Here is a 13,071-nt window from a genome sequence, read left to right as displayed (position 1 = left end):
CAGAAGGACGCCCACCTCACCGGCACTGTGCTGGGTGCGCATGTGGCCGCACACAGACAGGGAGAAGGGTGGCGTCACTTCGGCAGGTGTTAGGTCCAAACGCGATGTGTGTGAGCTTCCCTAGGCTTGAGTCATCCACTGAGCTCTCGACTGCTTGTAGAGCCTGCAACAAGCCCTCAGCCCTCCTCTCTCATTCCTCATTTGCTCTCCCACTCTTTTACTTTCACTCTTGGTTGCACAGTCTCTAAGAGCTTAACATAGACGCCCAGACTCACAATCAGCTCTCTCTCTCTCTCTCTCTCTCTCTCTCTGTCTCTCTCTCTCTCTCTTGCACACACAAATACAGTCACAGGCTGGCATCACTGGGGTCCTCTAAGGGGAGGAGGACTCATATGACTTGCATGGTTCAATGTAAATCATTAGGCTTGGCACTGAAACAAACCGCCTTTCTCTTCCCCTGCAGTCCCCCCTTGAGTTACCCTTCCTCCACTGTTAAAGCCAAGCTGTTAGTAAACCAAAAGACGGTGCCTGGAGAGAGCACTAGTGATGTCGAGAGTTGCAAACACCTTCTAAGAATTTAACCCCAAATTAGAGAAGATCACACTAATGGCAGGTCCAAAAAAAAACTGTATCACAACAAAAGTGTTTGATGAAACCATGCTCTCTATTATATACTAATAGAGAGTTTCCACAGAAATAATAATTATCTCTGAAAACTATGAATAGAAAGGAATGTGGTTTGTCTGCGGACCTTTCTCATCAGACTCAAATGTAAGAATATTGACTTGCTCTAACCCTTGCAACTGTGATTACATTTTACGTAAGAACATTGGAAACTGGATGCAGATCAAAATTAAAACTCAGGGGAACATTCCTCACATTCTTGTATATGACAGATTTGACCAACCAATGGTTTGGATCACACACACACACACACACACACACTTTAAAATTCAATATTATGCAATTGCATAATAAAAGCCAACAGACTATAATTGGATAACATAATGATTAGTATTTACACAAATCTCCCAGTCTTTTAAAATCTACAGTATGCTTACAACAATTCCATGTTGAAGAAACTCTGCTTAACCCAACAGCCACAAATGAAACAAATAGGTTTGAATGTCTTTTCAATACTTTCACAAACCATACAGGCTCTGTTTGAAAGCACAAGTTCATATGGTGGTTCTGATAAAGTAAACTCAAAAGGGCAGTGTGCCTCTTGTGCTTGTGTAGTAAGATTCGATTCTGTGGAGAGCAGCATGTATCAGTGTTAGTTTCTCTGATGAAGTGATCTTGCACTAAAAATACAAAGTAAGACTCAAGTTCTACATTAGCATAATGGCCAGGAATGCTGTACTGGCTTGTCATGCGGTGTACAGAAAGGTTGTAGATTGGGCATGATGTCAGAAAGGGATAAAATGAGGTAATTGTGTCTTTCTCCTCATAGGAATCCATATTAAATAATGCAAGGCATTTACAGAGGTCCAGCAAAAAGCACAGAGCATGTCATGACAACAAGACATCAATAGTGGGAGGAATATTTTAGAGAACAACAAAAGTAAACAAGATCTGCAGAGGCCTCAGTTTAGATCAGAGAGTGAAAAATGCACATGCAAACATATAGCTGGCCCAGGTTTGATCTCATAAAAATTATGTGACTGTGGTGACTTTTTTTTTTTTTTTTTTTTTGCAAAATTACAAGTATTACAGCAGTTCAGAGGTGAAATATCCACTCAGTGGCACTAAAAGTCAGTTAAATGTTCTTCCAAACAGATGAGGTTTTTAAGATTAGTGCTCTATTGGGTTTTAAATCAATAAAACCTACCCTCCTACCCTAAACTTTAAACCTAAACCTAACTGATGGTGTTGTTAATGTAGTTGGTTATGTAATGCAAATGTTAAAATGTGTCACCTTACAAGTCAGGCACTATGGTAAAAGTGTTTTAATAAGCGTAAGTGTAAGAGTAAGTGTTTATGAATTAGGGTTGCCACCTGTTCCATTTGTCCCGTATTTTAGCGGCAATGTGCTCAGTGGGGGACCCCTGGACAGTGCTCAAAATTTTGAAGAGCACAAAATGCTCAAGCGTCCCGTATTGTCTTGGAAGAAAGTTGTCAACCCTATTATGAACTGATAATCCGCCATTCCACTCATGATTTATGTGAAACTAAACAAAAGTAATTTTAGTTGTAGCACCTCTAATGTTTATTTTACCTGAACACTGTTGTGATATGTACAACAAGCCACGAAAAACTCATTTTGCAAAAATTCAGGTATAGTAATGTAATACTATAAAACGAGGTAGAAAAAAGGCAACTCAAGGTTAGCCAAAGCCTATTAAATGGTTAAAAAAAAAAAATCAGACTACACTTTTATTTAGACATTGAACTCAATTTTCATAAATGAAAGTCTCCTTTTAAAAGGTATGAGTATGTGAGTGTCTGTTGGGGGGGGGGGATATAAACCCATGCCAGGTCTACCTAAGAGAGAGCGCGAGTGAGCGAGAGAAGGCCTGGCGCCAGTGAGTGGGGTGAGAAATATTCAGCAGGATTGTTGGTAGAAAGAGAGAGGATCAGTGCTAGGGGTCCCTGAGCACCATGCATTAATGCACAAAGATAGACTCTGTGCTCCTGTTACGTTCACACATGGATGAATAAAGCTTCTTCTTAGGAAATCACACATTTCAGATGCCTGTAGGTGGAAGTATTTATTGAAGACATTTTTAATATATCATCACAGATGTTTGCTTGTTTGTTTGCAGCTGTGCACAGGCCTCCTCACATTTGTGTCCAGGCATCTAGACATAAATAAAATCTTTGATAATGAAAGACTATAAATTCAAGTCTCCGGGCTCCAAATGTCACAAACAAACCTATAAATAACTCACCAGGGGTTATCAAAGGTTTAAGAATGAAAGTAACTATTGCCCCCTGCAGGACACTAAAGTACACATGGACTTAAGGAACTCAAAGATTAAGGAAGACAATAAACTTGTTCCCATATTAACAAAAGTTCGTGATGCAGTGGTGCAGGGCATGTCAGGTTCAAAAAGCTTTTGTTACTGACCTGAAAACGACACACGGTGAGGCCAGCCCAAGCAGTCCAGACCTACAGGTGTGCTCTGGGAGAAGAAGTGGTCTTTCAAAGGGATGGAGGGGAACTGCTCAGGATATGTAAGGGAGAGTCTAGTGCGCTCCTATGGATGAGAACAGCAATCAGACCCAACATATGTTCATAATTAAACATACTGACAATAAAATTAAAATAAAAAACACTTTGAAGGGGCCTCACACAAGGCACATTCTTGAATAAAAACAGGTAAAAAGAGTGCAATGGAATTGAGCAGAAGACGTGTTTATAGATGCATTGAAGGGACATTTCACCCAATAATGAAAAATAATTTACTCACCCTCATGTTGTTCCAAACCCAAATGACTTTCTTTCTTTTTTACGTGGAACACAAAAAAAGATGTTAGACAAAAAGTTTGCTTTCATTGCATTTTTTTGTTCAATACATGAAAGTGAATGGTGACTTAAAGCTGTCAGTCCTAAACATTCTGCCTAACTTCTCCTTTGGTGTTCCACATAAGAAAGAAAGTCACACAGGTTTGGAATAACCTGACTGTGAATAAATTATGACCATTTTCATTTTAGTCCTTTAACTCCCATTCACCAATTACTAATGTACACATTAAATACACTCAAGTTGCTTATCCCATCACCAGATTCATCTGATTGGTCTATTGTTCTAAAAGTTGACACAGCGTCTTATAAATGTGGCACTCAAGGTCAGAGATTCTGAAAATGCAGCAAGACCAAGCAAGAACAAAGATTCTTTGCATGTGTACATAAAAAAAAAAAAAAAAAAAAAACAGCACAGACTGTACACAAGAATGTGTCCTGTGTGAAAAGCCCCACATGTGTTAACTATTTGTCCCTCTATTAACCAGATTAAAAAACTCTAAATAGTCTGTGCTCTTCTAAGATTTCTGAGAGACATCTGAGGGGAAAGTGTTTAGCCAATCTTTCGACAAATCAGGCAAAACACAAGAAATGGAAGAGAAGTCGGAAATCCTAAAGACACTACAAGCAGAGTCTGAAATGAATGAGTCCAGAAGTGCAAAACAGGAAGAATGCAGAGCAGGACAAGAGAAGATGCAGTAGGAGATGCTGATGGCCAGGGGTTGGTCCCTTTTCGATGAGTTCCTTACTTTTTCATGCTTCTCAGATGTTGGGGTTCTAAGCTGCCGCAAACGTCTCTGTGCGCTAAGGTTCTTTTTAAAGAGGTTCTCTGCATCAGCCAACGTTTCATATGAGCATGAGTGACAATGTTCTTTCCTGGAATTTCTCTTCCTCTCATGGTCAAGTGCCACCTCTCTGATGCCCTGAAGAGGCCCTGTCCAACTGTAGATGTCTGAGGTGGGTCTGGGTGCATTTTTACACTGCTCTCTTTTTTTCACTCGAAGCACACATCCATGTCCTTGTCTTCTCTCTGATGACTGAACAGCTGGCTCAACACCGTGCTGTACATGCTTAGAGTGCAAATGGACTTAGAGAGGTTATACAGATGTCTTTTGAATGAAAGTTGCACTGAAGAATGAAGTTTGTCAAATGTTGATTTTTTTGTCATGTTCTGTTCTAAAAAGTATACATTAGCATGATAAAGGTTTAAGCCAAACAGATGGTCAACATGGTATTCACCACCAGATGTCACTGTTTCTGAAAAGTGCACAAATTTCCCTGAAAAATCTTTAGCACTTTTGAACACTTAACAACCATTATATTGCCTAGTGGACATAGTGACATGGAGCTAGATTTAGCAAGAATGTATTTTTTTATTTTTTTATTCTATGCACCTCAACAATCCACTTTTTTCAACTATGACGAGCCTTGGGAAAACTCAAACTGTAGAAGGAGTAAGAATCCGTCTACAGTTTGAGTTTTTCCAAGGCTTGTCATAGTTGAAAAAAGTGGATTTTTGAGATGCATAGAATAAAAAATAAGACATTCTTGCTAAATCTAGCTCCATGTCACTATGTCCACTAGGTACAATCTATAAAGCTACAGTAAATATAGAAAGTGAGAAAATCATAGAGGGCTCCTGTCCAATATATTCAAAGGACACGCTTGAGATCTCATGACTTAAAACACCATGGTCTTAATATCTTCCCAGTTATGTGGATGGCATAAATGCTCTTGAAAACAAGAGTAACATTCACAGACAGAAAACATACCATAAAATATCTTATATCTATACAGTACAATATACTATAAAATAATATCTGTCATTTTACATGGGTAGTTGTCACATAACATGTCTATGGACTTCTTCATTAACGTCACGATTTTAGGTTAAAATGTATATGAATGTATAAGGATATATGTCTATCTTTGGTCTTGTAACTGGTACCATTTTTGATCACCATTTTGCTTTAACTAGTTTATTTTAAATGGTCCAAATACATTTTTAAGTGAACAAATATTCCAAGTAGTCTCTCAATTTAAAGTTGTATGCTTATTTAATGGTAATTAAAACAGAATTAGCAAAATGTAAAATACAGTAGCTTTAGATGGCGTATACCATGTCAAAACACATCAATTTTCCCAAACTATTTCATATCAACTATCCACTTACCTCTGGTTTGTTGATTAGCGATCCTGACGTCAGGCTGGTCTGAGACTGGCTGTCAGAACTGCTGTCCTCTAGTAAGTATTCAGAATCAAAGGAGTGGGCTGTGGTAAGTTGTGCTGTCCTTGGTTTCAGAGACTTCGGTCTTTGAGGTGGGTCAGAGAGACCCTCAACACTCACTCCCTGGCCGAGTGAGCAGAGAGAAGATGTCACAGATCGCGAGGGGTAACGGAAGCTTCTCCGGTGTGTCCATAACCCTGGACTGGGTTTGGGGCTCATGGGCCTTGACGGAGTATCAGTGGCTTCAAAAAAGCTCAGAGACTTCACCCATGTGGGTGACATCTGATTTGCCAGAGCAAGAACAGTGGGGTGTACAGGAGACTGTGACCTATCATACACATTGCGAACAGCCTCAAAGCTGTCTACCGAGGCCTGGTCAGAGTCAGAGGAAATGGCACTAGGTAGCTCGTCTCCTTCCAGACACTTTTTCTCAAGTGTATGTTCTAACTGGTAAGCAGTTTTCAAGCTCAGTGGGTCAGAATGGCACATGTTCCTCAAAAACTGCTGGGAACCAGGTGAGCTGTGAAGCCTGAACCTGCTCTGAGGTGCACAGTAGGCACAGTCGCAATGGCTCTGGTGTGTGGACTTGTCACAGATTGTCTCAGGAACAGATAGAGTTCTTTTGTAAAGTTCTGCTTCCTTAGAACGTTTCATCTTCTTCCAGGACTGCTTGGTTTTCCCTACCTCTTTCTCCGACTGCAAGATCTGCTCCTGGTTTTCCTTCTCAGGAGATCTGGACTCAAACAGGTTGGACAGGGACCTATGAGCCATTGCGAGCTTCATGCGTAAGTTTAAGTTGTCAGAACTCTTACATTTCCTTTGCTGTAATCCCTCTGTCATTGGGGAAGCTGTAAAATTCAGTGTGTCAACATCTTTGTGCTTCTGTTGGATGTTACTGGAGTAATAACAATTTTGGGATTGAGCGTATTTCTCTCTATTACGCAAATTCAGGGCGAAGGCCTGTTCAAAAATATCATCACTGGAGTGGTCAGCGTACTTTATAATGTCTGTAAGATGATCTGTACTCTGAGACATCGAGCTCTTGTAGAGAAAAGGGTGGGCCTTGTTATGTGCGGGTGACTCATTATACTTCACCTCCTCCTGCTCGTCTCCTACCTCAGTCGAGTCCTTAACTTCTGGATCTACCTTGTTATTGCCCTTATGTTCTCGTTTGGTCTTGCGGAATGAGGGCATTCTAGAGAACACAGAAAACATAGAGCCCTTCCCTGACTGGTTTCTCTTATTTCTCACAGAACAGTGGAGGCTAGAGGGTGATTGAGTGCTGTCCTCTGTCTCCTCACTGTTGGTACTGGAATCGAGATCTTGTGACACAAAACTGGACACACTGTGGCCATCACAGTTATCAACCCCATTTAATTGAGGTGTCAATGTCTCCTCAACATCTGGTTGATTCATAACAGTACTTGCTTGAACTATGGTTACATTGGCTTTCATCTCCCTTGCAGTTGTGCATATGGCAGAAATGTTACTGTCACATGGACCGCAAGGAACAGTGCCATTTTTAATGTCATCACAGGAGCTCCACTCTTCATTGAATCCACCATCTGGTAATGGACTTCCTGTCTGTTGTTCCTCCAATCCATTCTCCATTACGAATGAGCTCTCCAGTGAACGGTCAGACTCCAAAATGGCCTCTAAATTAGTGATAGGCAACATGCGACAGCATGCAACAAATGCGCTCTCTGTTGCAGAGTTGTGCAGCTGCAAAGACTGTGTATAAAGAGGATCTCTACAATCAGATGGTTCACATAATGAGTCAGTGATTTCAGGAGAGCTTGTTTTATAAGAGGTTTCAAGCCTTCTCTCTGTGTTTTCTGATGTATGAGTTTCATCTACCTTGAGCCTAGAACTGCTCAGTGGTAACATACTTTCCTCTTGGACGTGCGCATGCAAAAAGAAAACATGTGAAAATTCACAGTTTGCAGAGTCAGCATGAACCATTCCATGGGTGTTATGATGGACATCTGTGTGCGACGGACTTGAGGTTTGTAACACTGCAATGCTACTCTGACTGGTGGTGTCTGTGTCCTTGAACTGAAATCCTCCTGCTGTCTGCTCTCCCTCCACTGCAGACAAGCACTGGCACTCCTTCCCACCACAGCAATCATTGAGCTGCTTTTGTGTAACATCTCTGTGGCTGATATATGCGCTCAGGTCAGGTGGTTTTACAACATTATCTTTACAGTCCATTGCAATATTTATTTCAGGTGCTTTAAAGGGGGTAGCTGAGCCATTTAAAACAGGAGGTGCACTAAAACAGTCCTTCTCTTTAAAGTGATCAACCCCTTCTGAAACTAAACATTTAGGTATGTTAGTAAATATATTGTGTTTAATCAAAGACCTAGGTAAAGAGCTTCCTACACCTGAGGGACACTCTTCTAAAGTAATGGTCTTAATGTTATTATTTGTGTCTGAGCTGTACTCTCTCTCTCCTTTTGTCCCCAAAGCCTCATTTTTACTGTTCAGCTGGGAATGATCAAATGGAAATAGTATGTTTGTGAAAGGATCAGACTGTCCATTAGGCAAAATATCAACATTAAGCTTTGATATGCTGGCTGGCTCAAATGTTTCAAACTTAATCAAATCATTTTGCCTTGTGTGTTTGTTAAACAGGTCACTGGGTTGGTGAAACTGTTTAGAGGTTTGTGTATTCTCTTCACATGTGCCAGACATAACATCTACAATGCAATGTGCTACTTGTTTACAGTTAATATGCAGGTCATCACTGAGCTCCAAGCAAATGTTTGTTGGGCTGACAGGAGATTTGTCAGAAAAAATCTCAAACAGATCGGCCAGAGACTCAACAGGACTGTCAACAGGACTTCTTGGACAACCATCAACTGCTGCTGTCTTTATGTCAGGACACAAAAATGTCTTAGGCTTTATATTTCCCATGCATCCCAAACTATCAGAGTAAATTACTGACTGCTCTACTGAGGGAACTATTATACATTCTTTTGGACACTCTATAAAAATGTCATGTTGCAGGATATTTGTTTCTTCTAAAACATCAACAATGTCTTCTTTGTTATCAGCATTTTTTGTGGCAACACAAGCTTGTGCTTCAATGAATTCACCCTGTTTGTTGTAATTATTTTTACTATTAGGGCTGCACTGATAGGTTATGCGAAAATCTGCCTCAGACTCATAGTCTTCTAAATATGTTTGCTCACTGTTTTGCAAAACATGATTGTCCATGTGATATTTATTAATTGAGTATTCATCTATTTCAGTATCCATTTGTAATACTAAGCCATTTTGGAGGCTGAAATAAGTGCAGTCTGACTGTTCTGAGGTTTGGTCATTGATCACATGTTGATACACTGAATCTGACACTCCTGCAGAAGTTACATATGGCACATTTGAGGAACCTTTATCAGGTGCATAATGCTCAGTAAGAACAGGTGGGGTTTCATTCAAGTCCTTTTTGAAATACAGAGTGTCGTTCTTTTTTATGGCTAGATCAAGTTCTTTGTCACTGTGTGTTGATGACAGATTTTCAGATCTTTTTAAGGACTGGTTGACTTTACAGTCAGTGGAAATGTCCTTGCAGTCCTGTTTTAGTTGTTCATTTTCATAAATGTTGCTACCCAGTGAGTGTGATATAAAAACAGAGTCTGACTCAGTCATAGCATTCCACTGAGAGTTTACGGAAATTGCCTCCATAAAAACAATCTCTGATTGCCTGTGTTCTAATGGGGCTGGTGACTGGCTGTATTCTATTAAGGTCTGTGATTGGCTGTATTCTATTGAGCACAGTGATTGACTGTGTTCTTCTGAGGCCTGTGATTGCCTGTATTCCTCTGAGGCCTGTGATTGACAGTGTTGATTTGAGCACAATGATTGACTGTTTTCTTCTGATGTCTCTGTTTGGTTGTGTTCTATTGAGCACAGTGATTGGCTGTGTTCTTCTGAGGCCTGTGATTGACTGTGTTCTTCTGAGGCCTGTGATTGACAGTGTTGATTTGAGCACACTGATTGACAGTTTTCTTCTGAGGCCTCTGATTGGCTGTGTTCTATTGAGCACAGTGATCGACTATGTTCTTCTAAAGCTTGTAATTGGCAGTGTTCTGTTAAGCAGAGTGATCGAATGTGTTCTTCTGAGGCCTTTGATTGCCTATGTTCTATTGAGCACAGTAATTCACTATGTTCTTCTGAGTCCTGTAATTGTCTGTGTTCTGTTGAGCACAGTAAATGACTGTGTTCTTTTGAGGCCTGTGATTGGCTGTGTTCTATTGAGCACAGTAATTGTCTGTGTTCTATTGAGCAGAGTGACTTAATGTGTTCAAATGTACACAGTAATTGACTATGTTCTTTTGAGCACAGTGATTGATTGTGTTCTAATGAAGACTGTGATTGGCTGTGTTCTACCGAAGCCTGTGATTGGCTGTATTCTACTGAGGCCTGTGATTGGCTGTGTTCTGTTGAGCACAGTGACTGACTGTGTTCCTCTGATGCCTGTGATTGGCTGTGTTCTCTTAAGCACAGTGATTGACTGTGTTCAATTGAAGCCTGAGACTGGCTGTGTTCTATTGAGGACAGTGATTGACTGTGTTCTTCTGAAGCCTGTGATTGGCTGTGTTCTATTGAGCACAGTGATTGACTGTGTTCCTCTGATGCCTGTGATTGGCTGTGTTCTCTTAAGCACAGTGATTGACTGTGTTCAATTGAAGCCTGAGACTGGCTGTGTTCTATTGAGGACAGTGATTGACTGTGTTCTTCTGAAGCCTGTGATTGGCTGTGTTCTATTGAGCACAGTGATTGACTGTGTCCTTCTGAAGCCTGTGATTGGCTGTTTTCTATTGAGCACAGTGATTGACTGTGTTCTTCTGAGGCCTGTGATTGGCTGTGTTCTACTGAAGCCTGTGATTGACAGTGTTCTACTGAAGCCTGTGACTGAATTTGTACTATTGAACACAGTAAATGACTGTGTCCTACTGAAGCATGTGTTTGGCTGTATTCTGTTGAGGCCTGTGACTGACTGTGTTGTTCTGAGGCCTGTGATTCACTGAGTTCTATTGAGCACAGTGATTGACTGTGCTCTGCTGAAGCCTGTGATTGACTGTGTTCTATTGAACACAGTGAATGACTGTGTTCTACTGAAGCCTGTGATTGGCTGTATTCTACAGAGACCTGTGATTGACTTTGTTCTTCTGAGGCCTGTAACTCACTGGTTTCTATTGAGCACAGTGATTGACTGTGTTCAACTGAAGCCTGTGATGGAATGTCCTCAATTTTGCACAGTGATTGACTGTGTTCTGCTGAAGCCTGTGATTGGTTGTGTTCTACTGAGTCCTGTGGTTGATTGTGTTCTTTTGAGGAGAGTAATTGACAGTGTTCTACTGAAGCCTGTGATTGGCGGTGTTCTACCGAAGCCTGTGATTGGCTGTGTTCTGCTGAAGCCTGTGATTGGCAGTGTTCTCTTGAGCACAGTAAATGACTGTGTTCTACTGAAGCCTGTGTTTGGCTTTGTTCTATTGAGGCATCTGATTGACTATGTTCTTCTGAGGCCTGTGATTGTCTCTGTTCTATTGAGCACTGTGATTGGTTGTGTTCTATTAAGGCCTGTGATTGACTATGTTCCACTGAGGCCTTTGAGTGAATGTGTTCGACTGAGGCCTGGGATTGGCTGTGCTCTAATGAGGCCTGTGATTGGCTGGGTTTTAATAAATCCTGTGATTGGCTGCACTCTATTGACTCTTTTGTCTCTTCAATAGGCTTCTCAATTGATTTAGACACAGTCGTGTCTATAGTAGAAAGTCGTGATACAATTAAACTCAGCTCATGCTTATGAGTGTTAAACTTGTGTTTGCTGACTGAATTTTCCAGAACTGTTGCATTGGAAATCAACTGCATTTCAGAGTCATTTGTATCTTTATCATTACAATGTAATTCTTTCTCATTTGAGCTCACAATTTGCGACTCTTTATTTGTTGGTTGAGTTTCTTTCCGATTTTTTATGATTTGATCGCATTGAGATTTTCCATCAGGGGTGTCTTCAAGCTGAAACTTATATTCACTGTCTGTTGATGTCAATAATGTGTCTTCAGCATTTAGCTCAGAGAGTTTTTGTGATTCTACAGAGTCCCCTGATGCGAACAAGGGTGTTTCTATATTGGACAGATCATTCTGTGAGGAAGGACAAACTACAGGTCCTGCTGGCAAATTACTAAAAGTCTCCTCACACTCAGGTACATCCTTAGCATCATACATTCCAATACCATCAATTCCCACATTCCTTTTCTCCTTACATCCAGTCTGTGTTTGCGATTGCTCTCCATCCACTGTCCTATGGAGACTGTCAAAGACAATGTGATGCCTCTCTGATTCAGAGGGACCTCTTTTTTTGACAAAGGGAGAATGCAAGTCCAGACAACCCCCAGAGCAAGATCCAGTCTTAGTGCTGAGCGGTGTCCTACAGCAGTCCTCATTTTCATTGCTGAGGTCCAAGAAAGTGTCACTGTGCCACGAGTGCGTGTCAAAATATTCCTCTGCTGTGTCCTGTGCTGCTTTAGGAATGGGCTCGCACCATTCCTGATGGTCCTGTTGCTCTTCACACTCTTCCTGCTGGGATTCCCCATCTTCCAGACAGCCTGTCTCCTTCCCAGAGTCCTCTATAGCAGGGGCCTATGAGGAGAAAGAGAATTAGGCATTATTTTCTTGTTCTTAAAAGGACAGTTGATGAAAATTCGAATGAATTGAAAATGTTATCATAATTTACTCACCTTCATGTCTTTCTAAACCTCTGTGACTTTCTTCGGTGGAACACAAAAGGAGATGTTAGGCAGAAAGAACCAGCCTTGGTCACCAGTCACTTTCAGTGTATAGGAAAAAAGTAGTAATGAAAGTGAAGGGACTGAGGATAAAATTCTGCCTAACAACTCTTTTATTTCTCATAAAAAAAGTCATACAGGTTTAGAAAAATATATGGGTGAGTAAATGATGACAGAATTTTCTTTATTTGGGTGAACACTTAACAAAGGACACTCTATTTTCCTTCATTACTGGTAGAGGTAGATTTATAAATTACATCAGTGGGGCAATTTTAAATAAAAGAGGCAAACAATTTTTGGAGTTATTTTTTATTTACAGATCTGCAATCAATTACATACTAAAGAGGAACATATATTTGTGAGGTTAACCACAGAGGTATGATAATTATTCAGTTAGATCTCAAATTCTATACCCTCTGCACCTGGAACTAATGTGTCACTCAGTCATAAACTCTATTATGTATCTAAATGAAAGCCCTTGAGAGCCTCTGCTTATAGAGCATCTGATCTATTAGTTTCCAACAAACAAAATTGTTAAGTCTCTGTACAAATAAAACCGATGAAGAGATGCAGACAAAACAAAC

General features: G+C 40.6%; 1 protein-coding gene across 1 annotated transcript in view; it reads right to left on the bottom strand.

The window, feature by feature from the left end:
- arhgef4 (Rho guanine nucleotide exchange factor (GEF) 4) overlaps positions 1-13,071 on the bottom strand; it is a 91,753-nt gene that overhangs the window by 47,987 nt on the left and 30,695 nt on the right. Inside the window, 3 exon segments of the mRNA XM_051696932.1 lie at positions 3,071-3,200; positions 4,216-4,536; positions 5,640-12,341. Coding sequence (XP_051552892.1) covers positions 3,071-3,200; positions 4,216-4,536; positions 5,640-12,341 — 7,153 coding nt within the window.

Source organism: Myxocyprinus asiaticus, chromosome 5, assembly GCF_019703515.2.
Source record: "Myxocyprinus asiaticus isolate MX2 ecotype Aquarium Trade chromosome 5, UBuf_Myxa_2, whole genome shotgun sequence".
Taxonomy (NCBI): Eukaryota; Metazoa; Chordata; class Actinopteri; order Cypriniformes; family Catostomidae; genus Myxocyprinus; species Myxocyprinus asiaticus.
This window is presented reverse-complemented; position numbering and strand designations above follow the sequence as displayed.